Source organism: Planococcus citri, chromosome 4 (assembly GCF_950023065.1).
Source record: "Planococcus citri chromosome 4, ihPlaCitr1.1, whole genome shotgun sequence".
Taxonomy (NCBI): domain Eukaryota; kingdom Metazoa; phylum Arthropoda; class Insecta; order Hemiptera; family Pseudococcidae; genus Planococcus; species Planococcus citri.
This window is the reverse complement of record NC_088680.1, coordinates 43,097,569-43,123,086: the sequence shown is the minus strand read 5'-3', so window position 1 is coordinate 43,123,086 and position 25,518 is coordinate 43,097,569. Positions and strand designations below refer to the sequence as shown.

At 33.6% G+C, this 25,518-nt stretch overlaps 1 protein-coding gene across 2 annotated transcripts in view; it reads right to left on the bottom strand.

Moving 5' to 3' along the window:
- The window catches only part of SNF4Agamma (SNF4/AMP-activated protein kinase gamma subunit), a 224,026-nt gene that overhangs the window by 161,945 nt on the left and 36,563 nt on the right, over positions 1-25,518 (bottom strand). For both annotated transcript variants that reach the window (XM_065362399.1, XM_065362400.1), the window contains one exon: positions 1,708-1,789. In XM_065362399.1, coding sequence (XP_065218471.1) covers positions 1,708-1,789 — 82 coding nt within the window. The remainder of the gene's footprint in view (positions 1-1,707; positions 1,790-25,518) is intronic.

The window sequence follows — 25,518 nt, the reverse complement described above, 5'->3', positions numbered from 1 at the left end:
TTTTTTGGTAGAGGAAACCGGTTGATAATTTTTTTAAGAAAGATATGACATTTTGACAGAAAAAATTGATGACTGTTTGATGGACGAAAAATTTAAAAAGAAGTATCCAAACTTTGAAAAAGTAACCAAGTCACTAAACAGTCTTTCCAATTTTTTTTTTGTGAAATTACTCAATAAATTGAAAATTTACGCATTTTAAAAAGAAAGATTGAACAAAAAGACTCGTAAAAATTTTTACCCTCAAATTTTTTGAAACATAATACTAAAAGTTCAACGATTCAATTTTTTTTTTGATTGAGGAAACCGGTTAATCAACTTTTTAAGAAAGAAATGACATTTTAGCAGAAAAAATTGATGACTTTACAGGCGAGAAATTCAAAAAGGAAGCCAAATTTTGAAATAACAAACAAAAGTCACTTAAAAATTTTTCCATTGTCAAAATTTTCCAGTGTTAATTTCAATATTTCAATGTTTAAGCTTCACCACGCGAATCAAAACACTCTGAAATTCGTATTTTTCGAAAAGACCACACAAAAAGATTCATCCTCCTCCCCTCCTCCCCCGAGACAAATTCATCACCGCATCTCGAGTTCACAATCATAACAATAATTCATCTCGATTATCATTAAAATGGTCATCACGTCGAACACAGAACAATTAAACCTTTAAATATTATGTATACGATGCTTTTGGCAAATTCAACACATGTTTAAGTACTCGTAAAAAGGGGACACCATCTGTTAAAATCCACGTTACGCCGAGTAATTTTAAAAATAAACCGTCCCACGTGAGAAAAAAAACGTGACAAAGTATACAAAAAATTCGCGACCGTCTGGATTTCGCTAAAGACAATTTACACCGGTTCCGGGTAATTAAAAAGTATAAAATTTTAATTAATTTACTTTTCGAGTTCACGTAACTTGAAAAATTTGCTTATCGTGGTATATGATTCGTTTACAAAATATGTACCTCTACCAAAGCCGATGGTCGTTCACCTGTGAGAAATTTGTTCGCTCTGGTCGACTGGATGGACTGAGTTAAAATATAGATATTCAGTAGCGAAACCCTGAACTAAATTCGTTTCGACGAACAATTTCTATACTCGGATTGATTCGTTCGAATACAAATATAAAATTGATGCCGTAATTCGTTTCAAAAAAATATACCTATTTGAGATTCCCGAAATCGATTACCTCGTATATCAAAAAATTCTTCACTCACCTACATCGAGATCACTGATGACGATAAAAACTCTCTTCTGGCACACTCACCATCCACGTTGTTTTACAGCACCACAAAAATGATCTCACGATCTACATCGACTCACCACATCGCACCAAGTACACATAATTGACGATAAAATCGCGCACTTCTTTTTCATCTAATCACATCGACGATCGCGAAATGCGCAATAAACAGACAAAAATTTCGCTACAATGGTTCATGACGACCTACCGGTGGTCTTGTTACGCTGATACGAATTTTTTTCTCGCCGACTCGAGATAAATACCAACACCGATAATCGACATGCTAAGTGTTTAATAGTATAGGTAAGTCGCTTCGGTAAGAATTGTAGGTAATCGTTTCTTGTACATAAACATAAACAATGTCCTACTCGAAATAACCGCAGCAGGTAGGTAAAGGTATACAGATTAAATACGACAATTAACATGGAAAATTCCACAATAAGAAAACAAATTTTCTCACCGGCTCGCTGTCTGTATTCTCTGGCTAGAGCTTCAGCGTCGTCCCCAGGAGACGTAGTAGGTAAAGGCTGGGAACCCAATTCCTGCAAAAAGAGAAATTTTTTCGAAATTAATCATCGATCACAATCATTCACAACGATGAGAAAAATTAAAAACTAAAATATCAACACACCTTATAATAATAATATTACGATGACCTTCGCTAGGTCTTCTTTTTCTACACTGACTCGTAATTCATTTAGTGGCAGAAATTAATATAATTTATTTACGCGATAAACATAAACATTGGGAGGCGTATACTACTTGCTCGACTTATCATCGGCGAAAGTATTATACCTGATAAGATAACGTAAATTTAACAGCTTCTTTGCACACTAGTTATTTGATAAGAAATTTTCATTTTTTTCATTCGTGCCATAGCCAATGTGAACCTATACCTTTGCTCTTGTCTTGCTGTTTATAAAATGTTGCAATATTTTATAAGTATACGTATTAATTACATGCGCGACCAAGTTTAACGACCTTCGATCATATTAGGATATTTTTTTCCACCTGTTTTCTTCCTATATTAGCGAGAAAATAACCGTAGGGTGTTTGGTAAGTTAATGTACAGCCGAAAGATTGTCATAAAACAGGGTAACGCCAACAATAAGGAACTAATAATGTAAATTGCAAATTTTTGCGAAAAATTTCAGGCTGACTAGATATTTTTGTTACGTAAATTTGTTTACATTCGGAACAATTTTCTGAATTTCGAAAATTTAGAAAAAAATCAAAAATTATTTGAATAGGAACTCATACAAAAAATCATATCCCAACATAACCTTCAGAATTTTTTATTAAAAAAAAAAATCAGAAAACATCCAAAAATACACAAACTACTCGACAGGCAAAATTTTTGAATTTGAATTAATTTAATAAATTTTCAAAAATTTCATTCAAGTAGATTTTTAAATAATTTTTAGAAAAATTTTCAAAATTATTTTGCACAAGTTTGATGATAGGTATTTATTTAATTTTTTACTTCGTTTCGATCATTTAAATGTGAGGTTACTTTTCTATTAATTTCATGCAATTTTTAAAATAGATACCATTTTTCCATTGTTGATAAAAAAATTTTTCTCTTCCTCAACGATTTTCACCTTAATTTGATACTTTTTTATGATGAAATGAGGGGATTGGAGGCCTTCATTTTAATGATAAAAGACTTATTTAGATTGACTTCCAAAATGTCAACTTGCCCCTTCAGTTCAGCAGACAGGCAATAAGTCCATTATTTTTTTCTTATCTTAATGATACACTGTTGTAGTCAAATATCTCGTTAATGAACATTTACCTACTAACCATAGAATCAGACTCGCTCAATCAGGCACTCATCATACAAATTATATAATCTTCTATCAATATGTTTATTTTCGTCGTTCGTCAAAATATTGTTTTTGGAGCGTTATCAAAATAAAGTGCGTTTCCAACGCAATCTTTAATTTAAAATTAATCCATCTCAGACGAAAAAAATTAAGTACGTACCGGCGGATTTTCTCCATCACTTACTATTAGAAAAAACATTGTTTCAAATTAATAGCTCAATTAACGACGTAATTTTTGGCCGGAAAATAAAAAATTCAGAAGATATACTTAGCAATATATCAAACTTAAATAATTTTCAAGCGTTGATAAGTATCCAAATAAATCGATAATTGACGCCGAGAAATGCGAAAAAAATTCCACTGCAATTACAATGCGAATTGATTTAACACGATGGCGATAGATTCTCCTATAAACGTTATAAAATTAATTTAAAAATAACGCCGAAGTAGCGATAAAATATTTGCTCGATTAAGAAGCCAAAAACTCGGAATGCCGAATCTATTGGGTAACTTATCTTCTTATCGTGTAATCTAAACTTTTTGGACTTTAATCCAAACGATATCCGAGTATAATTTTACTACAAGTCGCCGGAAAAACTTCTCATCTCGTGGTAATAAGGAGAAGTTTTTGTACAAAAGATTAAGGGTATAGAAAAACCTCAAGTTTGGAATATTTTTACCCGCATTCGTATAGCGTTTAAGAATACGTATTTTCTGGAGCGAGCGAAGATTTTAAAATATCACGATTTTGTTGGTTTTTCTGGTAGTACGAGTAGTTGTGGAAATGATCGTTAAATTTTTCCGCATTTTTTAACTCGTTCAACGGTATCGGCATTTTCCTTTCCTCTGTTTGTTTCTCATTTCTTTATGTTTTTCTAATAATATAAATATTACAACAGGCAAATTGATATGAAATGTTAGGATTTCTGTTTTTACGAATTTATTTGCGCGAAAAATTAAAAATAAAATAAACCGATTACCTATGGGAGATGTTTTTTTATGGTTTAGTCGAGATTTACTTTCGATATACCGGAGTAACAAAAACAAGTTGCATCATTTTTTCGACATTATCTCAGGTTTATCGTATTTCAGCGATCGAACTGTATAGATTAACCTTTAAATGTGTAGGTATACCTCGCTATTGACGTCAATAAAAATAAATTTGAGAAGTTTTTCAAATGCACATATATGAATTTATTTTAATATTCAATTCGATGGTTAGATGGGAAGGTATTACTATACACAAGTATAGGTAAGTTCACGAGGTTACAGTAGAGTTGGATAAACTCTAAAATGATTATATTTTGCATAAGTTATTTGTAACCTGCTTCAAAAATAGCTCCAGTATAAATTTTGCCACCCTAGTGAATCAAAATCTAATTCAAAAACGTAAATTTGGATCCACTTTGCTCTAAATTCTAATGCACAACTCAAAAGGGGAAAATATTGTAAATAATGATAACTTCACTCCATTCCACTCTCCTCCCCCAACTGAGACAGTAAAATGGAATACCGCAATCGGTTCTCACTAGAAAACTATGAAAAATCACATTTCATTCAAGTAACTATGAACCAGTTTTAATCTCAGACAACCGGTTGCAACCAGTTAATTTTAGATAAATCCACACGAAACAAATCGAGCTACTTTTACAACAGGTTTCAGCAAAACACAATTTTAGAAATTTTATGATATTATTAAACGTGTTTTAGCCAGTTTTCAATCCTAAAAAACCGGTTGCAACAAGTCAATTTTGGATAAATCCATACAAATGATTATGCAAGTGCGAGCCACTTTCATAACAGGTTTTAGCCAAAGAACATTTTTACAGCCGGTTGAATGTAGTTTCGAACAACTTCAAGTCCTACGCAACCAGTTACAACCAATTACTTTTAGATAAATTCCTTCACAAAAATAAAACAAAGGCAAATCAATATGAAACAATGTGAATCACTCTCGTAACAGGATATGGTTTCAACCAGTTTTTAGATCTACGCAACCGGTTGCAACCAGTTGTTTTCATAAGAACCAGCATAGATAAAATTAAAACAAATCGAAACTCATAACGTGAACCACTTCTGTAACAGGTTTCAGCCAAAGACCAATTGAAGCAGGGAAATACAATGTCGGCTAAGTGCCAATCACGTTTTTTACGGGAGAGCGTAAACGAGTTCGCATAACAGGTACATCTTATAGAAAGCGCTATCTCTCGGTGTTCCATAGTACAACTTGGAGTCCAAGTTGTACTATGGAACACCAAGAGATAGCGCTTTCTATAAGATGTACCTGTTATGCGAACTCGTTTACGCTCTCCCGTAAAAAACGTGATTGGCACTTAGCCGACATTGTATTTCCCTGCTTCAATTGTTTAAGCTTCACAACCGGTTAAATGTTTTTAAGCAAATTTTAGTCCCAAGCAACCAGTTGCAATCAGTTGATTCTAGATGAATCCAGACAAATGAAGTAAAGACAAATTAATATGAAAACATGCGAATCATTCTCATAACGGGTTTCATTTGAAGACCATTTACTTACAACTGGTTCAATACAGTTTCTTTCAATTTTTAGTCTTAATCAATTGGTTGCAACCAGTTGATTTGATATGAATAAACAAAAATGAAATGAAGACAAATCAATATCTGCAAATAAAGAGTATACAGGTTCTAGTCAAATATATTTGTTCAAGTTTTGCAACCGGTTGCACAATGCACATGGTTTTCAAAACATTGTTTACATAAATTTATTTTTGATTGAATACACATTTGAAAAAATAAACTTACGATTAGTTTATAGAGAATTTAAGTATGTATTGAAACAAATTTAAACCGGTTCATGTTGGTTATGAGTTGAGCAACGCAACCAGTTCGAATTGGTTTCCTGCTAATGATTTAATACATCATCTAACCAGTTCAAATAAACAACAAATCTTGCATCATTATTTTATAACTTTGTCAAGACCAGTTCCAATCAAATAATGGTCCTCTGATTGCAACTGGTTTGAAAGTGGAAACATTCTGTATTGTAGGTCCATTAGTCCAAACCAAACCAGTAAAAAAGGACCTATTACGCCAACGTATAATGGGAAATTATGCGAAATAATTTTAACAAATTCGAATCCATTAAGGTTCTGAAAAAACCAGTTCCAACCAGTTATTTTGAAACACAGCAGAATGATTTTCCGGAGGATACTGTGAGTTCATCAAAACATAATAAGTTTATTTTTTCAGCACAGTATCACTGCAGAAACTTCTCACAACCAGTTTAGGTAATTATGTGAGAAGTGGAAACCGGTTTCATTAATTGAAAATTCATAATAAGTGATTTCCAATAAGTATTTTTTAGTAATATTGTGAATTGTGATTGTGTTTGAACTAGTGAAAACTAGAAAGTAAAAAAATTAAAACATGGAAGAAGGAAGATGTTTCAAGAAATTCACTATCAGAGATAGTCAAAACCAGTTACAACCAGTTATCTTCACACACAATCAGAACTGGTTAACTCAACAATCACTTTGAATTCATCAGTGATGATGATGAATCATCACAACATCAAATTTCTGTTGAAATATATTTTTGCAACTGGTTTCAACATCAATAACTTGAGCAAAAACTGGTTTAATTCAATAGAAATGTGATTTGGCTCGGTTCAAAAACATAATTTTTCAGCTAAGGAAAAAATAAACGAATTTATTATTTATCAATTAGAAGATTTGGAAAAAATTATTTGTTATCTTGACACCAATCATAATAACCAGTTACTTTGAAATATTTTGCTATAATTTTTTTGTTTGTCCCCAAATTTTTGGAAGCGGTAAACAACTGCTGAAAAAACTTTTTTTTACAAAAACCAATTAGTTATTTTGAGCAGAACAGTAACTAAACAAATTTTGTCAAAGCAATGACGAAAAAGTAATTTAAAACTTTTTTTTCAAAAAGGCATTTGCCTCTTATATTCCTCAACGCTAAACATTATCCATCGGGAGGCGATTAAAAATAACCTACACTTCGAGAAATCACTAAACCATAATCACATTTTATTTCACACTCAACGTATAAAAACTTCAACGAGGAAAATTTCGATTCAGAATAAACCGCAGCAGAGGTAATCAAAATAGCCAATATCAAGTGCTCAAAAGGCCGTTAAGTGTATAATAATCGTAGAACATTCAAATAAATCCGCAAAATTGCACATCTGGTTCCTCGTAAAAAAATTTTATTACTACAGTACCTCTCAACCAAATCACGTACAATTTCACCGTCGATTTTGAAAAGTTTTACTAACACCACGAGCACCTTGCCAAACACCACAAATACTTATTCTTACAGTATTATGTAAGTATACTTGCAATAACAACAGTCAACCGGCAGATGTTTGTACTCGACCTCTATCGTAGTAATACCGCAATACGCCATTGCCTTATAAAATTTTTCCAAATCCGATGTTACGAGGCCATTTCGACTCTAAATAATGGTTCAGTCAAGAAAGAAATTTCACATAAAATGTCAGAATTTTCACTACGTCCCTAAACGTAAAAAGCTAAATGTACCTACGTACTTGTATAACGTTCAGACATCATATGAAAAGGCTACTTTATCAATATCTTTAAAAGTTTGTGCACTTGAGACGATGAGCATAGGGTGTTGCGAGAATACTACGATTCTTGCAACTTCCACCATTAGTAGTTTTTCAGTTACAGGAGTCGTCAAATTTTACGATCAATTTTTCTCGAAACTAAGTCAACAAAATGTGATGAAGATCTTCGTAATATTTTATGAAACACCCTGTATACTCACGAACCACTTAACAACTCGATGTCATTTATTCTTCGGCACATTTTCGAGTACTTCGATTAGTACGAAATCTATTTTCGATCAAATTACAATTTTTGATGCGACTTTCATCTCTCTACATCCTCCGGTCCGAGATAGAAAAAAAATATGTCAATTTCACACGCGGATAAAAACTCCATTTTTATGAATGACTTGTGTCAATTCGATTCGAAATCGTCGATTAATAGCTGAAATGGTCCGTCATAAATCACTCGTATAGGTACCTCGTATTTCAACATCATCGCTCAGTAAATCGGTCTACATCTGCGATTGGTTGGGCGAAAAAAAGCTCGTCATTTTCAATACGCGAGCTTTTAGCATTCTGGAAACCAACATAAACAACAACGGATTTTCGACGGCTTTCGAAGCAAAAAAAAAAATAATAAAACCTTTTTTATAATCTACCGGGTATTCTGTGTATTTTACACAATACAAATTAGCCAACTGATACATCTTGCGGTTAAAAAGCCATGGCAAAAACCACTTTATCGTGAAAAAAAAATCCGAGGTATTTTCTCCAAAAGCTTACATTTTCATCGTATCTTTTTACGTATCAAAAAAAAAAAAATACTTCGAAGGAAAAATCCCACACGCTTACAAAGTCGTACCTATTCTTCGTAACAAAAATTATCCCTTTAAATGACCAAAAGTGTTCAAGCGTATAGTCTCTATAGTCCTTGGACCGATACAATTAAGAAATTAATCTCTTTAAAAGCCCTATCATTTCGAACCCATTTCCTGACTATAATTACAGCGAAAACAGCCGCGTCAGAAAAGTAAACACATCGGAACAATGAAATTTTACTCCTTGTTAAATCTTCCGGGCATATTTGAAAATTAAGTGAAACCCCAATAGCAAAGGAAATATTGATTTTTCTCGCAATTTAGTCCAATTGGTGCCCTTTTTTTCGTATAGCCAACGAGCAGATAAACATAGTATGGTATTAAATATATAAACATTCAATAATCGAAAAGCTTTCCGCAACATAGTCCATTCGAGCGGGTAAAAATTGAAAAATTCTACTTTTATTTCAAAAACAAACAGTTTAATTAATCGTTCGAAAGAATTCCGGGTTTACTTTGCTCTTTACACTTCCACACCACGCGGTAATATTTTTCATATCCGCAGCTCTTTTACCTCACTTTTTCCACCATCTAACTGCGCAAAGTTTACGTAATTTTTGCCAAATAATCCAGTTCATATGGGGTCGTTTTATTCGCAAAAAGGGTTTTTTCTTTCGTTAACTTGAGCCAATTTGTTCGGAAACCTACGCTTTTCTTTTTCTATATTCGTTGCATTTGATCTTTTTCGATAAAAAGTATCTGGTGCAAAGTACCAAATGGTATTATTCTTTCGCGACTGGCGCGATTTTCTTTTACCGACTTTTCGGAGAAAAGTGGAGTATTGTATTTGTTGCGATAGTGGAAGTTGGGTCGGGGAGTGACTTTTCTTTGCGTTTCGAGGGTCTGGGATCACGATAGGCTCATTCCCAAAATTTCAGGTTTCCTTATATAAGGTTTATATATATAGATATATATATGAATACACGTACCTAGTACCTTGTGGTGCCCGGGTCTTTTATGGTAATTGTGGTGCCCGCGTACATAGAGGATCATATATATATGTATGATAAAGGTGTTTTGGAGCAGTTTATTTTTTTTGGAGTTTTTAGTCATAGTGGTGCCCGTTATATAAACTTGGTACTTGCGGTGCCTGCCTCAAAAATTTTTTTTTCACCTTAGAGTGCATTTCATCAAATTCTACATCGTTTTATATAAAAAGACCTTGTGGTGCCCGATTTGGGCGCCACAAGCCCAAAACCGGGCACCACAATGACTACGTATACTTAAAACGGGCACCACAATGACTAAGTTTAAATCTAGAGATATATATATACAATTTTTTTTTGAATTTTTGATTTAATTCGAAAGCTACGAACTTTTGGATCGAAGTGAATATGCGAAATTATAGAGATCGTAGAGGCCTACTTAGATTTCAAGTTTCATCAAAATCGGTTCAGCCGTTTTCTAGGTAATGAGTTTTGAAAAATTTCGAAAAAAAATTTTGTCGCTCGATAAACTTGGAAGCTGCGTTCTTTTGGAACTTGATGATGATGCCAAAATGTTCGACTAGTAACCTAGTTGTGACATTTAAAATTTGATCAAAATCGGTTCAGCCGTTGCTGAGAAATTAAATTTTTAATAAATTTTGTGCAAAGTCACCCCCCGAAAATTTGAAAAAGCTCACTTTTGTTTTCGATTACGTAAGAAAGCTACGAACTTTTGGATCATGGTGCAAGTGCGAAATCATAGGAACGGTGATGGACTTGTGATACTTCAAGTTTCAGAAAAATTGGTTCAGTCGTTACTCAAGGTAATGATTTTTAAGTGAAAAATGTCGAAAAAAAATTTTGTCGCTCGATAAACTTGGAAGCTTTGAACTTTTGAAACACGATGATGGTGACAAATTGTCCGGCTAGTATCCAAGGGCTGACATTTTGAGTTTGATCAAAATCGGTTCAAAGGTTCCTGAGAAATAAATTTTTAAATGAGTTTTTAAGTGAAAAATGTCGAAAAAAAATTTTGTCGCTCGATAAACTTGGAAGCTTTGAACTTTTGAAACACGATGATGGTGACAAATTGTCCGGCTAGTATCCAAGGGCTGACATTTTGAGTTTCATCAAAATCGGTTCAACCGTTCCTGAGAAATAATTTTTTTAAAAGTTCAATTTTAAATGAATTCGTGTGCCAAGTCTTTACTTAAATATTTAAGTACTCGTATGTGATGAGGTGAATTTACACATAAAATTTAATTTCTCAGCAACGGCTGAATCGATTTTGATCAAATTTGAAATTTCAGAACTACACTACTTAGCGGAGATTTCGCCATCATCATCAAGTTCCAAAAGTTCAAAGCTTCCAAGTTTATCGAGCGACAAAATTTTTTTTCGACATTTTTCACTTAAAAACTCATTTAAAAATTTATTTCTCAGGAACCTTTGAACCGATTTTGATGAAACTCAAAATTCCAGCCCTTGGATACTAGCCGGACAATTTGTCACCATCATCGTGTTTCAAAAGTTCAAAGCTTCCAAGTTTATCGAGCGACAAAATTTTTTTTCGACATTTTTCACTTAAAAACTCATTTAAAAATTTATTTCTCAGGAACCTTTGAACCGATTTTGATCAAACTCAAAATGTCAGCCCTTGGATACTAGCCGGACAATTTGTCACCATCGTCGTGTTTCAAAAGTTCAAAGCTTCCAAGTTTATCGAGCGACAAAATTTTTTTTCGACATTTTTCACTTAAAAATCATTACCTTGAGTAACGACTGAACCAATTTTTCTGAAACTTGAAGTATCACAAGTCCATCACCATTCCTATGATGCCAGACTTGCACCATGATCCAGAAGTTCTTAGCTTTCGCGCGTAATCGAAAACAAAATTTTCAAAAGCTCAAAGCTTTCAAATTTGTCGAGCGACAAAATTTTTTTTCAGAATTTTTCAAAACTCATTACCTAGGAAATGGCTGAACTGATTTCGATGAAACTTGAAATCTCACTAGGTTTGCTCGATTCCTATTAAGTATACGACCCTCAATTTTTTGTGAATCATTCGTGAACGAATTGATCAATTTTTTGAAAGAACCATTCGCCAACGAATCTTTAATTTATGAATAAATTCGTTCGCGAATGAGTCACTAATACGAATCAATTCGTTCGCGAATGATTCATTGAAAATTGAGTAAATGAATCAATTCGTTCGCGAACGAATCACATGTCTGAATCGGTTCGTTCGCGAACGATTCACTTGTATGAATTAATTCGTTCGCGAACGATTCACTTGTACGAATCGATTCGTTCGCGAACGATTCACTTCTACGAATCGATTCGTTCGCGAACGAGTCACTTATACGAATCGATTCGTTCGCGAACGAGTCACTTGTACAAATCGATTCGTTCACAAACAAGTCACTTATACGAATCAGTTCGTTCGCGAATCACTGTTTAAATAAAAGTGGATCAATTCGTTCGTAAAAGATATTTATTTTACGAAAAGTCGGTCTTCTCACGCTTAATGCGTGAGAGTTTTTTTTATTTATAGCCAGTGATGGAGGAAAAAAATCGAATTGAGGAGCGTTGATAAAAAAATATAACACACCTGACGAAGTCGTAAGGTAAGATTTTTTTCTCGAAAATTGAAACAGGTGATCTTAATACCTATACAGCCTTCCAAATTGGCCTACTTAGAGTGACTATATTCTTTTAGAGAGCGAAAATTCTAAAAATTACTCTCCAATATCCTTTCTATTTTCAAAATTTCGTATAAAATTGATATACTTTTTTCAATACCTAAGTCGTCATTTTTGGTAACCACTGTTTTATCATTTTTTTTTATACACGTCAAATCCATCACGATAATTATATTAGTCAATAATTCGATACCTATTTTTTTTCACAATCACTCTTTCCGGAAAACAGGGCATTACCTTTGAAATGAATAGTTCGACCTATGATTAATAAATGAGCTGAAAAGAAGCTTTCAAAACAAAACATTCTGAAAACGAGTACGTAAAAAAAAAAATGGAATCAAATTACCTAAGATTACAAAATGAAAATGAAAAAATATCAGACAACAGTAGAATATCACCAAAGTAATAACAGGGTTCACTGAGTAATAAATTATAATAATTAATGGTAAGTAAATTGCGCGAACGAATATGAGAGAAGGTAAGTGGAAGAGAGGAGAGATTCCAAGACACTTGAAACGTTCATATTCACCGATGCTACCATTTACCAAGCAAGCACACAAATGTGTTCTCTTTAAAATCTCTCATTTCCATTTATCTCCGGAGTAAATTAATTTTCAAAAGTTTATTCCAAGCTCATTTCTTGAAGTAAAATTCATCAAGGCGGTTATGAAATTTCTCTATTTTGCCTTTTCATTAGTCTTTATAAATAGGTGGAATTTTGGATGACTTTTTCACTTCTTGTGCAGAAGTTGCGAGATTTCTTTTTTTTTTCAAAACTGTGCGAAAGCCAGAACCCCTGACCTTTTCTCTTCCTAACTCTTTTCCTATCAAGTCAAAGTACTTATTTAAACTGCTATAAATCAACGGCAATTTTTTGGCTGGTAGGTAAGATTAAAAAAAATGCTCAATAATTCATTAAATTCTATAAATTGATTCTCTCCATCTTGCTCGTGTTGTCGTCTCTTTCCCTAATTAAATGAACTCGATGATTCTATCAATGATGAAAAAAAAATACACCAGTTGCCTCGATGAAAGAATCTCTAAATTCTGGTAAAAATTTAACCGTTGATGAAATTAGTGAGAGAAAAAAACCAATACACTTTGTACGTAAGTATATCGTTATAGGGCAGTATAATATATTACTTGAACATACTAGGTATATGCTACAAATCCTACACACGCAAAAACACTTGTCAATTTAATAGGTCTCGAATTTTCCATCCAATATAATAGAAACGATCGTTAACCTCGTATCGAAGGCACGAGTTTTCTTTCAACAAAAAATAACCTTACACACACCGAACGAATCATGCATAATGTATCAAGTATCAATATTACAGAAATAGAAATATATAATCTGAAAGTAACATCACTAAAGTGAAGTGAATAAAAAATATATACAAATGAATTCCACTTCGATGGATCAAATAAATCTTTGGAGTTGGCGGAAAAGAAAATCTAAACGTAGAAAAAAATTCATCGAGGGGGAATTTTTCAAATTAAATTGAGTACGGTGAGGAAATGAATATAGAAGAAAGGGAAGAGGGAAATTTACTTTTTGTAAGTTGAAAATCCCAAATTTAAAAAAAAGTCCAAAATCACAATTTTTGTAATAAATTACTCAAAACTTCTTCTATCTCCTAAAATATGCTATTCCCAATCGATTTCCACAATTTTCTAGCCGATCTGGAGCCTCCAGTAAGACTTGACTTTTCTCCAGCAATTTCAAATCACTCTAGAAGGCGCTGCAATTAACTTTGGCAGCTGAAAATTGAATCCTGTCATAAATTCGACATTCGAAATCGATTAAGGCATAAGAACAGGACCGTGGAAATCTAATGCAGGCCCCCGGCCAATATAATTTGACCCCATTTCTAGGGACGAAACTATATAGATGTTTTTTGATAGAGGGAGGGGGGAGGGGGGTCGACTGAAAATTTGCCGACTAATGTAGGAAAAGAATACCTATTTCGCCAATTGCTATCACATTCATTTGATGAGATGAACAATTTTTTTTTTCAGTTTTGGATTTTTGGGGGCCCAAATGTGAAGTTTTACATTTGAAAATTTGATTTTGAGAGGCCAAAAACGATGCTTTTTTTTCAAAAAGTTGATTTTGAAAAAAAAGAGGACAGGCCAGAGCGAAGCGAGAGCAAAACATTTTGAAAATTTGTATTTTGAGAGAACTAAAAACGATATTTTTTAATGCAAGGAGTTTATTTTTTGGCTTTTAAAATTTTAGAATTTGAAATTTTTTTTTAGAATGTTAATTTTGAAAAAAAAGGAAACAGGCTCGAGTGAGGGTGAAAGCTCTCGAAAATTTGAATTTTAAAAGGCATAAAAACGATACTTTTTAAAAGGGAATTAAACTTTTTCACTTTACTTACAACTTTAAAAGTTGAATGATACTTTTTTTTTTTAGAAAATTCAATTCTGAAAAAGAAAAGAAAACAAGCGCCAGCGAAATTATGAGGGCAAAAGCTTTTGAAAATTTGGGTTTTGAGAAGTAAAAAAACAGGGCTTTCTTTCATTACAGACCCTTCTTTGCCAGACCCTCCAACAAGCGGGGGCCCCGGGCAACTGCCCCCTTTACCCCCCCCCCCCGACCGCCCTGCATGTGAATCCCAAATCCGAGGAGTGAAACTGAAAAGTGTATTTAAAATTTTTTTAAATTTAAAATTCGGCGATTTCTGCAACAAATAACTCAAAACGTCTTCTATTTCTCGAATTGATTGCTACCACTTTCTAGCCGATATTTCGTCATTTTCAAAAATTCGTCAAAAATCAAAAAGTTAACTTTGGCTGCTCAAAATGTGGTACAGGGGTGTGGGTGACAATTGGTGACATGCTCTTTCAGTGAGACAAATTTAGGTCAATTGGAGTGGACGAGTTTCAAAGGTTCCACCATGAGAATTCCCATAGTGACCAGTAGAGTAGAAATTTTGACAATTTGCTGGGATTTGATTTTCAGAATTCGAAAGTAGGTAAGAAAAATATTTGAGTAAATCAAGGGATTTTTTCTGTTAGGTAAATCATGACACTGCAGTTTTTTACATTCAATAGGAGTGTCACAAATTTTTATAATTAAACTGAATTTCAAAAAAAAAAAAAATTGAAAATGTCAAAAAAATTTGAAATTAAAAATGCAGAAAAATTAGAAGATTCGTTCAGTTTTGCCAATTTTTCAACACACATTGGTCGCTTTCTGTACCTCTGTGTTTTCAACGAGTGCTATCTTCTAGGTTTGATATTCTTTAAAAAAAAAAACAACTTTGGTCAGTTTTCATAAAACTTGTTTTTCAATATCACGATATCAAAAAATGAAAAACGATGGAATTTGGAAATACTCGTACATGACATAGGAGGCTGAAATTTGCCTCATTGGGCTCCTTATGATGTCTAGTTTTCAAAATGGCCAAACAATGGAGAATGAAAAATCCAACTTGTGACCCCTAGTCTTAGACCAGGTTACTGTTTATTTTTACTTGAAAATCCTCACAAAAGTAACTCTCATTACAGGCAAAAAAAAGTGCAATTTGAGATTCTCCATTACTTACATACCGAATAATTTTTATTCAGATTAGAGACAATTATTTTTCTGTCTTCAGAAACATGGGGATAGAAAATTCGCTGACTTTTTTACTCAAATTTTCCATGGCGTCTATTCTTCTGAAGAAATGATTTTACCTGATTTTTCCTGACTTTCCACATCAATTTTTCCAATTTTCCAAACCTTCCAAATATCAACTACACTCAATTATAAAAATTGAGGAGCAAATACGAGTACATCGACATAAGGCTTGTTGGAATGAAAATCTGAAGATTTCTATGAAAGAAACCCGAACCATAATGAACCCCTTCGTATAGGTAATTTGCACTGTCACTTTCACCCAATCCTTCCATGACATGTTCATTTTACCTATCGATTGCTCCAAAATAGTAGATATTATTTTAGGATATAATAAAATCGATACCAACACACGTTTTTAATAGACCCAAACGTATTATTTCACGTTCTTTTTTCCTTCTATTTACATTTGCATATACTTATAAACTTATCCTATCCCACCTTATATTGTACATATACTTATAAACACACATGGGAGCATTGTGTACATGAGTAAACTCCAAAGCTGACATCGTAAAGTTCGGTATTTCAGCCAACTCTGCGGTGTATCTTTTCTGCGAGTATCAAAGTCACCTTTCTAAGTAAATTGAACACGGGTCAGCGATTATTTAGCCAAAAGTATTCGCGTTGGCGTGAAGAACAGAGCACCATATTTATGCTGAAAGCCAAAAGCGCAAAGGCGACCGAATTTCGACCTCGTAATTTCCCTTTTTAAAATGTTATTTCACCGCAGGAATAACGTACATGGAAAAATAAACAGGTAAAAATTGAGCTAGGTTCTGAACCGTGTCTTTGCCAATCCTGGAAACTAGAGGAATATTTCGAGCCAATTTTTCAACATTGCATAACTCCTCGAATATTACAAACCGAATTGAATTCAACTACACCATCTTGCAAAATTTTGACAGCACAAAAAATATCATTTTTAATTCTGCTCAAGTTCAAAATTGAAGGAGCTATGAATAATTAAAATTTTAAGAATGCTCTACGAGAAAAATCCAAAAATCTCTAAACTCGGCAAATTTTGAAGAAAATGGCAATCCTGCATACCATAATAACACATAAGTACCTAGTTTAAAGTTGGATTTAGACTGTACGAATAATCGTGAATATAAGGCAAAGGCGTGAAAACCGCGTGATGTGGCATTTTCAAGACGCATTTATTATAACGATATAGTCGATTAAGTGTACGCTTAAGGTGATTTGTAACTTTGAGTTGTAACACGACGAGGTCGACCATTTTGCAAAAGCTATAACAAAATCGCGAATCGTGGAATGTGGAATTCGCCTATTAATTTATACATTCGAAATGTTCGCTATAAGGGTTTAAGTTTAGTTCTATTAGCGCGAGTGTGTCGAAAGCTACAAATACGTGAGGTAATTGTTTACACGTATATACGATTAATAGGCTGCCTAACTTTATGCCTATATCGAGAAAATGTCTTTGCGAGATTATCTACAGCGCGGCGCACTACTTTCAAAAGCGGGGATAAGCAGTCTTACCACATCCGTATGAGAAAAGTGATTATTTATTGAAATACGAGAGGAACCCGAGCTATTGTCATATTTCGATACGTTCGCCGAAAATTATGATTTACAAGCTGTCAAAAAGTATACAAACCGTTTTGAATACGTTACGTATAGATAGGTATAGAAAAAAAGAAATTTTCAGTTTCGCAAAATTACGAAATACTCGTTTCTTTCAACATCTTCGGTAATAGGTACCTTCCAAGTTGATAAGACATTTTATTGCAGGGTATAGTTTGAGAGAAAATTTACGTTAGGTTATAATCGTGCAAATTAGCCTCGCCTTTGACTATCACGTTTAGAATTTAAAGACACGGAAAACAAGATGCGAATTCAAAGAGGCTAAAATTATCCCAATACGCCGAATTGAAATTGCCAGAAATTTCTCGATATTAGCATAGCAAAACAAACAGAACATTAAAACCAATTTTCAACTTTCTACGCCACGAAATGTTTCCGGATACTTGAGTCTATCTTCTCTCAGGACGCTTTTCCTGCCCCGTGGATAAATAAAGAAAGTAAATTTTTGGGCGACTCAGTCAGTTTTAAAGGTTTCTTCATTTTGCAGATTAGAATCAGCTACAGATGAGATAGCATGGAATGAAAAGAGAAAACATATTTTTGATGACGGAATTCAAATGAAGTGAGAGTAAACATTTTTCTAGCAATGATTTCAAAGTAAAAACTAATTATTTTTACCAATGTTTTGCTCAGTCTCGAAGTTTTAGGATTCACAGTAGAATATCATTGCTGCCTACTTTCATGTTTTCTGTACAAACATGACTGATTTTTAGCGATAAGCAGAATTTTGCCAAAATTTGGAAATTCAAAACAACTTGTGCAAGATTTCAAGAAAATAAGCCAACAGATTTTTGCACAAAATATTCCAAAAAAAAAAAACACTTTTAGAAAAAACGAATCCCACTCCACAAACATACATTTATAAAATTAAATGCTTCACAATTTTCACCATTTTTGTAATAAGTATCCTTAATTGTTTCGAGAATCAATTACAAATTTTCATCACACACAATGAATTCATGCTGAACTATTGGACTTCAACAACAATATTTTGAATCAAAATCTTTCAAAAAAAATGAATAAATCACACTCTACAATTATATTTATAGAAAATTTTATGCCCTATAATTTTGCTTATCTCCGATTTGTCAGTAGAAATTTCAATTTTTCACAAAAAGCGATTGTTTTGATAGAAATGTTGAAAATTCATTCAATTATTTTCCCACACAAAATCAATGATTAGGTGTACCAAAAAAAATTAAAGGCATCCTTAGTAAAACGAAGAAACTAATATAAAGCGTAAAATATCCTGTCAAAACTCGCAAAGACTAGTTTATAACGAAAAAATGACTCGCGAAATGAAGATATAATCAATTGAAAAAAGAAATAAGAAGCCCTTCGATTCCTAAAAAATGACACATTCTTTTAATTGAAATCAAAAAAAAAAAAAAAAAAAAAAAAAATGATAAAGAATGCAAAATTTGAAGAAAGAAACGCAATCTTTGAAATTCAAAAATTAATTAATAGGTAATTATTGAAAAAATTATCCATTTTCAAAATTAATTTGCTAGGAATGAATAATTATTTTATAGTGAGGCTCGTGATCAAAATGCTACTAAAAGTAACACTCAATTGGACGACATTTTAGAAAGGAGCAGTCACAGGGTGTCTACCAAAATTTGATATTCAAAAATCGTGATTTTTCGCGATCTTTTTCTCGTGACTTTTTTTTCCAGTACCGGTACCCCTCATTTTTCAGCAAAAAAAAACCGGGGTTCCAATTAAGTTTACACTTTTTTTAGGGAGTTTTTGGGCGACCTATTTTTAAAATCGCGACATTTTCAAGACTTTCACGACTGAGTATAGACATCCTGAGTCAACTTTCTCAAAAGAGCTCAAAAAATTTCAAGTACTTACTGAAGTTTATTTTCGATTTTTGGCGAATTCTTGAAAATATAATTTTATTTAAAAAGTAGGAGGGGGAACTAAATGGGGGGGGGGGATCAAAACTTCATTATTGACCTACAAAACTGACATTTGATATGCACCCTATTTTCAAACCACCGAACCGATTGGAAAGGGGTTTGATCGGTTATGAGCAGTTCTAGATTTCTTGCAGGGGATATTTTTTTTTTTTTGCTAAAGAGATAAATTAAAAGACAATTTTTAAAAAAAAGTCACAGAATAAGACAGTACAAAAAATAAGACAGAGAAAACAAGCCAATCTACTTAGACAGACAATATACCTATGGGTTGGGAAAATTTACCTCAAAACATCACCACTTTGATAAAAATTTCATGAAACCACACCAGAGAAACGTTTCACCAAAACTACATGAATTTACAATGTTCTTGGTAAAATTTCCCCAGACACACTAATTGACTTTTCGCATTAATTTTTTTGGGCTTAAATAACAAACCTAACTCACGTCACATGTATCCATCCAGAAACCTTACTTTTGGTCAATTATTCACGCATAAAGAGTTGCACTAAATTGATGTTTGCATTTCAAAACCCAAATTTCGAGCTTTATTCGTAGGTATCACTGTCTGAAATTTCTCCTTAATGAGCTTATCTATCGAGATCTTTCAAGCAAAGGAACTGAAAACAAAGTTGGGAGGGGGAGATCGAGGGATAGAAAAAATATAAAAACTGGAAACAACGTTAAAATCTAGGCGATTGGGTAGGTAGGTAGGTAAAAGACCAAAAAATGTTCTTTTTTCACTTTTTACTAAATTTTGTATAATTCAGGAGGTGAGCGGGGAGGGGGGGGGGGACAAGCACTTGATGATTTAATTTTTTGATTTTAGAATCTATTTTTGGATTTTTTTGTAGTTTTTTAGTTTTTTTATTTTCATTTTTCGACTTCGTTTTCTTATGATTGATTTAGTTTTTAGAATTTTTTGTTTTCATTTCGAGGCTGTTTCACTTTTGTAGCCATAAGTTTTCGTTGTTGGGTTTTTACATTCATTTTTACAGTTTTCCTTATGATTTCGTTTTTTGCTTTCGTTCTTCAATTCATTCGCAACATGATCGATTTTGTCTGTTGGGCGAGCGGGGGGGGGGGGTAATTTTTGTTTTCAAGGCATCGTATTTTGGGTTTTACTCGTAGTTATTTCATGTTTAGAGATTCTCGTTTTTGGTGTTTTTTTGATTTTCAATTCAGTTTTTTTATTACTTACTTTATTTATCTACCTTTTTTTTCAATGGAGAATTTTGTTGTATTTTTATTTGGAGGTTGTGATGGTAATTTTTTTTTGTTTATCGTTTGAAGATATTTTGATCTTCAGTTTTTGATTTTTTTAAAAATCGTTTTTTAGTGTCCGTTTCTGTTTTTAAGGATATTTGTTTTCGGTTTTCGACTCTGTTTCAAGAGATTTTTTTTGAAAAAAAAATTAAAATTCAAGTGCTTCAACAAGAATAAAGTGAAATTAAATAAATTCATATAATACCACCTTTTTTTCTCCTCTCTCTAATTTTCGAGAAGACTACAAAAAATGAATCATAAATCAAACGTTGAACCGTAACCGTGTCCTTCGTATAAATAGAAAAAAAATTGAAAAATTCCAATTCACAATGCAGACAAAATTTATTTTTCGTAGCTCAGCATAATTTAGAACGACCTCAATTTTTAACAATATTACTATCGGTTTTTCAAAATTTTATACTTCTCGGATTCTAGATGAAATTTTGCCACTGTCACATTAATTTACAATTTTTACGTAGTTTCTTCTTTTTTTCAACGTTCAAGCAGAATACCTCAACTACGTAAAATCTCCTTACTTCCTCATATTCCTCCCACTTGATTAAAATATCAAATCATCGAAACATGCAATTTTGCATCGGTAATCGGATACCTAAAAACGTACGTTCTCCGCGATAAAAAAATCACCTCCATTGATTGCGTCTGTGGAAATATGTACTTCAAATGAAATATTCGCCAAACGGAAGCATTTCCGAAGAAAAACCGCGTATTTTTGCTGTTTCAGCTTAATTTGTCAATAAAAATGTGGAATGGTTCATCCTACTCGTCTCCTTCAATTTCATTTCCGCAGGTGGTATTTTAAATTGATATTATCAAATAACTTTATTATACCTACATCGAACAAATACTTCGTCAACAACCCTAGCAAATTATTTTGAAAAATATACTCGTAGTCGTTGAAGTAGGTATCTAAAAGCTAAGTATACTCTCGCGTGCTCGTACAAATCTAGGAAAAAATCCCAAATCACGTAGGTATAACCTTCAAGTCATACATTTCAATTTTCGGGTAAAACACGACGAATTTCGCTCGTAAAGCAATAAATCGAACATTGTGTATGATTTCGAACCGACAAATATACGTGTTAATGGACAGAATGGTAAAAAAAATCTCAACGAAACTTAATTATTATTGAAATGCAAATTTCACTCGGCTATTCGTGACCTAGCTAAGAAAAAAAACCAATGGGAAGGCCATAGTTGGCTAAAAAAGCATAATAGCCTACCTAGATATCGTAGTAGAACAGCACCACATACCAGCAGCGAAAAACCAAAACAAAACGTTGAATCACCTCTTCTCTCTAAATCTTGGTCAATAATGCTAGTAAAATAGGTATAGAGAAATATTGGCCGAAGAAGATAAACACGAAACAACGCACGTTGTAAACAGCACACACACCGCAATGCACGAGATCGTCTAGCTTAAACAGCTTTGCGTCATTAACTACAGGAATAAGGAAAAAATATGTATACACAGTATACGACGAGTACACCGAATCAAAGGCGAAAGGCGGCCGAACTAGACAATAAAATTCCGTTGGCCGGGGTTCGAGCACGTGGGGGTTAACCCGTCGACCTTGATTTGGAACACCCGAATTTCTACGCCGTATTCTACGTAGCCCCTCGTCGTTTAACCAAGAACCAGCAGCTCGCGTTTACCCTCCTCCCCCTCTCATGCTCACACACATTAGCTACGTAAATGCTGCTTTCTAGGAAACTACCACATAGCACTAGACCAGTCGAGGAAAAAATCACCCCTATCGTAGGATAGGATATGTTCGGCCTCTTCTTTGAAAAAACGACATAGTGTACGAGTACGAGTCCGCGTACTTGTTCTGTAAAACAGTCACTCGATAAAAGGTGGCTTCGATTGCGTAATACCTGATGTGATGGTTTTTTGTTTTTTTTGAGTACCAGTCCCCTTGAATGTAGCTGGCTTGTAAAACTCGCTATTTCTATAGATTGATTAACACATACTATGTATACGTGAAGAGTGAAGACTCGTAAAAGAGATAACCTGCTCTTCTCGTTGCATAAACCATTTCCCTTCACCCCCTTTTATTTTTGTTTTATGGTATTCGCACGACCTACGACGTTACTATTTTTATATGGTACTGAAACGAAAAACAACCCTAACACATATGACGTCGAAATAGGTACAAACAACGTTTCCTGTTCCTCGATTGTAAGGAAAATAAATATAAGCCTAATGCACCCGGTAGCTAAAAAAAAAACCTACAACTTGCGAGCATATACTACAATTTATTCGTGTAGGTTACATACACGACGAACAGGAAGATAGCAGGGGTGGCAGGAAAGTACCCAAGATGTATGTTTTTCTATCAATGATAATACCTACCTCTTTTTAAATTCTAGTCTGGTCTCTCGAGATATTATCTCGTTACTTGCTGACATACAAACGATAACGAGATCAAATTTCATACTATAAATTATTTCCTTCTCGTAGAGAGAAAAAAATAAAAAAATTGTAAAGGTTTTGTAAGGTACAGAGGCGAGGAGGGAGAGAGAGACGAATGAACCGTCCTAAATATAAATAAATTTCAATGAAACCAAATCAAATAAATTGAAAATTAAATTCAAAAAAATGTGAAAAAATGATTCAAAGTAAGTGGCTTTGTACTGAGCTCTAAATTCCGTGTTTGGCGTTAGTTTTTTTTGGAGTAGGATAAAAGGAACAATTTATTCTTTGTTGTTCGATTCACTGTTCAACTGATTGCATAGATCGAGATGGTTAAAATTTAATGTCTGATTTTTACTCATACGTACCTAGTATTACTTTAGGTACTAGGTACTAGGTAGTAATTTTTGCATTGAAAGGTAATGAGAAAAATGATGAAAAAATTCAATCAGGTAGGTAATGGTTTTTTGCAGAAAATGAACTTTTTAGTTGAAAATTGTTCATTTTTTTCGCTTTTGATAAGAAAAGTTGATTTTTTGGGTCGACTAAGCATCCTAAGAAAAAAATGAATAGAGATAAACTAGTAGAACGTGAAATTCTCCATCAATAAAGTTCAAATAGGTACATTTTTTCTTATTAAGCTTGTTTTTCCACATATGTATTTCTGCTTCAAATTAAAGACTCAACTTTTTTCTCTGTAGCAAATATCAAGATTCATAGGAAAAATATTAATTGGACTTTTCTGATAGGAAATTTTACGACTTACAATTTTGTTTTGCTTTTCCATTTTTTTCGTAGAGCTCTTTGTTCAAGTTCGCCCACAAAATTAAGTTTTTGTATCACTCTTCATATTTTTAATAAAATATGTAGTTACGATTTTTTACAATATAAAATAAATTCATTTTGAGAGGAGGAGAAGGAAAGGTTCTACAAAAACAAAAATTAATAGGAACAAGATTGTTCGCTGTGAAATTTCCTAGTCAAGATAGCTCGAATAATTTTTTTTAAAAGAGCTTGGTTGTTGAAAAACATCAGATGAAAGCTTAACTTTAGGACTGAAAGTACTCGTAACAGTATCCTAAAATCTAAGCTTCTCAACAAGAATTTAATGATTTTGCTGATGGAAAATTTCATGCCCTGTAATTTTACTTCAGTTCATTTTTTCCATAAGATGCTTCGTTGGTCCAGAAAATCTACATATTTTTACCGTGAAAATTTTCAACAATGAAAAATCAATTTTGAGTGAAACGGATCCTTTCCTTTCAAAACTCTATATTTTTAGAAACGACTTTCGATCATGAAACTACAAAATTCTAAAAAATACATGTTTTTCATTTCCGCCGAAGGAATCCGAAGTGTCTAATCAAGACCATAGAAAGAGGAATAGAAATTTGCTTTCCAGATACTCGTCTGAATGATAAATAATCAATCATCAATCATTCAAGTTTTAATTTCTTCAAAATTCACCTAGAAATTTCAATTTTTTGTCAGGTTATTGACACGTCAAAATGGCTTCCCAAGATCGGCTGTGTTTGTCTGTCTGGTCTCTGGTCTCTTAAGGTTACTGACCCGTCTGTTTTGCTTCCCAAGGTCGTCTGTGTCCTTGTCTGGCTTCTCAAGGTCATGGCCGTCTCTCCGGCTTCTTAAAGTATTCTGTCTGCTACGCCTCGTGAGGTCATTGACCCGTCAATATAGCTTCTCACAGTTGTCCGTCTCCCTGCCCGAGCTCTCAAGGTCATTGACCCGTCTGTCTGGCTTCTCAAGGTCGTGTGTCTCCCTACCTGGTCTCTCAAGGACATTAACCGGTCTGGCTGGGTTCCCAAGGTTGTCCGTCTGGTCTTTCAAGGTCATTCACCCGTCTGTCTGGCTTCCTAAGGTCGTCTGCCTCCTTGACTGGACTCTCAAAGTCATTGGCCATCTATTTGGCTTCATAATGTCATCTGTCTGCCCGTCTGTTTGGTATCTTGAGATCATTGACCCGTCAATATAGCTTCCCACGGTTGTCTGTCTCCCTGTCTGAGCTCCCAAGGTCATTGACCCGCATGTCTGGCTTCTCAAGGTCGTGTGTCTCTCAGTCTAGCTGGCCTCTCAATGCCATTAACCGGCCTGTCTGGCTTCTCAAGGTTGTCTGTCTGGCCTTTGAAGGTCATTCACCCGTCTGTTTGCTTCCCAAGGTTTGAACAAATCCCCAGCCCCAAAAAAATATTCATACTAAAATTTTCCACAGATCTATTTCACATGTTGACGACTCTGTTGGTCTAAAATATCGAAATGAAAACAATAGGAATTGGGAAGTTCGTAGGGGGCAATTAACATACAACAAAAATTTCAAATCACCCATTTTTCAAAACTGAAAAATTTTTTAATTCTGCATAATTTTCAAAAGAAATTCTTAAATTCTCAACTTTTGAAATCAAACCTTGAAGAAATGACTTTTCATCAGCCTTTCCAACCTGTGAGAATTCCATACATGAAGAGGAGGAGGCTATGGAATCTGAAATGGCTTT